The sequence below is a fragment of the Notothenia coriiceps genome, unplaced genomic scaffold (genome assembly GCF_000735185.1).
Source record: "Notothenia coriiceps isolate Sejong01 unplaced genomic scaffold, NC01 NC01_scaffold00006962, whole genome shotgun sequence".
Lineage (NCBI taxonomy): Eukaryota > Metazoa > Chordata > Actinopteri > Perciformes > Nototheniidae > Notothenia > Notothenia coriiceps.
In genome coordinates this window covers 16207-20248 of record NW_011339663.1, presented here as the reverse complement: position 1 = coordinate 20248, position 4042 = coordinate 16207, and the positions used below count along the sequence as shown (strand labels likewise).

Genomic DNA, 4042 nt, shown 5'->3' with positions numbered 1-4042 from the left:
ATTTTCTGATAACGATGAAATAGCCCCGCCTCCCTGCACGTCTCCCTCTCCCCACCTCTCCTGCTGCTGGGCTGTCAGAAGAAAACAAATGTTAAAGGAAACTCTGCCGCACGGTTCCCTTGGAAGAGGTGGGTGTTTTTCATCTGCTGGTGGACAGTCCGGAGAGATATACTACAGGGTTGGGTTGTAACGGAATACATGTAACGGCGTTACGTAATAGGAATACAAAAATCAAGTGTATTCAGCTGGCGTTACATTTGAAAAACGAGTAATCTGATTACAATTACTTTCGTAAACCTGTGAATACATTTTGGAATACTTATTGGAATTATTGGTGGAAAAGTTTCCTCACAAAATGTAATATTCATTACCGGCAAAACTGTGTGCACAATGCACAGCGCTGCAGCATGTCTGTGAGCGAGAGAGATGTAGCGTGTCTGTGAGGCTCCGCCCCCGCACGCAGATGAGAGAGAGAGATCTCTTTTAAAATATATTGAAAGTTAGAAATGGATATGGTTAGATAAAATGTGCAAGATAACGTTTATGTAGCATTTCTTTATTGCCAAACTGATGACACTTATAACGGGATCCAAGTGAATGGCCTGCTGATGCTGAATGCATGGGGCAAGTGACTGTAAAATGTTTTAAAAGTTATTACATCGTTTCAGATAATAATAATAATAATAATACTAATAATAATGATAATTCATTCTATTTAGGGGCGCCTTTCAAAGCACCCAAGGACACCTTACAATTCATAACGTATGCCAAGGAAAGGTTTTAAGACAGTACAAAGAATGCAGTCCGGGTGATGTTTTTTGTGGGGTGCAGATGAGAGAGCTGTCCAGAATGACACCAAGATGTTGTGTTTGAGTTCTTGATAAGCCATTAAAACAGTAACATACGTGTCTCCTGTTCACCAAAACATACCCATCTGTTATGGAAAAAGAAAGTATTCCAAAAGTATTCTAAAAGTAATCTTCCACCGGTACCGGCGGGGATTGTTGTTAGCTTCTGATTAGCAGAAGAAAAATCTGGCCCACACTATTTTTTACAGGCCCACCCTAAAGTACATTTCTGCCTACGCTACTGTGGCAGACTATTCAAAACTGGACTCGAACGCCCCCCCAGAACTACACATGCTGGCTATTGTGTTTAGCAACATGTTCTCTATGGCACGTCTCTACTGGGAATTGTAGTTTTAAAAGACGTTTTTGTTTTTCCCAAAATTTGAAGTTGACAGTATTAAACTGTGTACAGCCCTGGAGGTTTAGGCGATAGGAAACACATTGGTGTGTACAAATTTAAAACATGTAATTGCTAAATGGGTGAAAATCGCTTGTATCCATAATGGGCATCATTAAAGATACAACCCAAACTCCAGTATATGACAGCATATTTGATTTAACCTAGTCAAACCACGGTTTATAATTACAGTAGTATTGTAATACAAAAAGGCCACTAGATGGAGCTAGGCTGTCATCTAACTACCGGAAGTTACAGCTTCGAAATGTGAGTTTTTCTGCCTGCATATCCCCAGCTCATATGTTTCTGTTTGGTTTCATTCAACACTTCGGATATGAGTTCTGACAGCATATTTGTGGATTTGAGCAACAGCCTTGAGAGTGTTCCTGTTTTAATCGAGCAGAGGTCCTCCGTACTGACGTTTCCTCAATTTCAGGTAATGTAACTTAGTGTGTCTGTAGTTGAACACATTGGAGTCCAACAGAGTTTAGTAGCTCTCCACTTATTTAGCTATTTGGAGTATTGTAAGAGTACTGACTCTGTCTACATGCAATGTAATCTATTTAAACTACATACAGTCTATGGCTACATCTTGCTTTATAGTGAAACTAATACCTCTATTAGATGCACAATAACCTGTGATCAAATGAAGTACATTATGTCACCAGCAGGTGTCAGCAAATCATTACCGGCTACAGAGAAGTCCTCTGACTACTGCACATACAATCTAAAATAACTTCCTCTGTAGAACCAGAGGAGCTGTCCTAGTTTACACTCCTCACTCAAGATGCTCTAAAAGACCATTATTGTTCATTATAATATATAATGCTATTGACATGAAAGTGATAATAATCACAAAATGTGATGAAGAGAAACTAAAGCTGTATTTGATAATGAAAACTGATTGTTATTTTCTTTTATGTATTCATCTGCACATTCATCGATGAAACATAAATCAAGATTTCATGATCCATGGTTGAATTCTCTAAATTGATGATATATAAGTATGAACCGAGAAAATCTGATGTGATATGTCTCGAGGGAATATTTTTCAAAGGTTGCACATTTGTTTTCACAGTAGACTCACTTTGGCTTTGCGTTCCCAGAGTGCAGTGTTGTTAGTGATTTCTTCTTTTTCTTCTTTCTCAAAAGTACATTGGGAGCCAGAGCCTTCAGTTTGCCATCTCAAATGACAAACAGCTAAACATCACAATTTATTTAGTAACGGGAACCTGTGAATTAATCATTCAATTGTTTAAGCTATATAAAGAATTTTGCAGGAATCATGGATATGTTTACCTACTGTAATATTGTTACAACTGTTTTTTTTCTTACCGTTTTTTAAACTTTACCTGACATTTATTTGTGCTGGCAGTAGCTCAGTCTGTGAATTTCCCCTTGCGATAAATCAAGTATTTTCTTCTTGTCATATTTTCAGTATTCTCCAGATAATGTTCAGGGACCAGGATGCACTCTTGACCCCAGTGAGGTCACCCTCCCCGGATGCTCCTGCCTGTCCCACTCCTGCTCCTCTGAGAGCTGCTCCTGCCTGCAGACACACGGGCAGGCGTACGACAGCACACACACACTCCTGCACAGAACACACTCCGGTTTCTGCTCCCCTGTGTTCGAGTGTAACGCCCTCTGCTCCTGCGGCGATGCCTGCTCCAACCGGGTGGTGCAGAGTGGCCTCACACTCAAATTGGAGGTGTACAGCACTGAAAAAAGGGGCTGGGGGGTGCGGGCACTCAAATCAATCCCAAAGGGGACGTTTGTGTGCGAGTACGCAGGAGAGGTGATCAGTTTTGAGGAGGCCAGACGCAGACAGCTGGCCCAAAGGGCGGAGGACAATAACTACATCATCGCAGTGAGGGAGCACGCAGGTGAAGGCTCTGTCACTGAGACGTTTGTGGACCCCGCCAGAGTGGGAAACGTGGGACGCTTTCTCAACCACTCCTGCCAGCCCAACCTGCTCATGCAGCCGGTCCGAGTTCACTCTGTGGTTCCCCGGCTGGCGCTGTTCGCCGGGCGGAGCATCGACGCACTGGAGGAACTGACGTTTGATTACTCTGGAGGATACAGAAACAGAGCGCCTGCACAGAGTGATGCTGGGACACTGAGTGAGACACAGAGTGATGCTGGGACACAGAGTGAGACACAGAGTGATGCTGGGACACAGAGTGATGCTGAGACACAGAGAGATGCTGGGACACAGAGTGATAACCATGGGGTCCAGAGGAAGGAGTGCCACTGTGGGGCCAAGAGCTGTGTGCAATTCCTTCCATTGGACTTATCTATTATTAGTGGAAAACGCTGAAATTAAATGTCATATGTATATATATTTTTTTTTAAGCCTTTGTGTTAAGACTGATTTTCTTAATGTTGGAGAAAGTGTTCAAGACGAGCCTGGTGGTCTGTTTGTATTATCCCTGGGCAATATGGCCAACATCTTCTATCCAATACATGTTATTTCATACAGTATCTTGATAGTAAAGATATGAATCATGATAGTAACTGGTAATTCATTAAATGAAAAGTGTATTTGAAATAATTGTGGTAAAAGTCATTTATTGTGTGAATAAAAAACTTTTTTCTCATTTAATTTAGTGCAAAATGAAATGAGAACAATGATATTTCCAGTTAAACCCGGACTATGTTAACAGTACATTCATGAAACCAATGATGACTATCTGATTAAGGTGAATAGTTTAAATGAATTTAGTTTGGTCCGATTTTCTGAGAATGTTTTAGACGATGAAAGAGTGTATATCTCAATACATGCTTTTTAAGGATGAAT

At 41.1% G+C, this 4042-nt stretch overlaps 1 protein-coding gene across 1 annotated transcript; it reads left to right on the top strand.

Moving 5' to 3' along the window:
- The first annotated feature begins 1510 nt into the window (after positions 1–1510).
- setmar (SET domain and mariner transposase fusion gene) lies at positions 1511–3788 on the top strand. Its single transcript, XM_010769324.1, has 2 exons — positions 1511–1681; positions 2684–3788. The coding sequence occupies exons 1-2, from the start codon at positions 1580–1582 to the stop codon at positions 3560–3562; spliced, it is 981 nt and encodes a 326-aa protein (XP_010767626.1). The 5' UTR covers positions 1511–1579; the 3' UTR covers positions 3563–3788.
- The last annotated feature ends 254 nt before the right edge of the window (positions 3789–4042 follow it).

What these genes read in the sequence shown, in the direction of transcription:
- setmar (XM_010769324.1), top strand. Translation starts at nt 1,580, where the DNA reads ATGAGTTCTGACAGCATATTTGTGGATTTGAGCAACAGCCTTGAGAGT. An exon ending in TGACGTTTCCTCAATTTCAG is followed by an intron (nt 1,682 to 2,683) that starts GTAATGTAACTT and finishes TCATATTTTCAG; the next exon opens with TATTCTCCAGATAATGTTCA.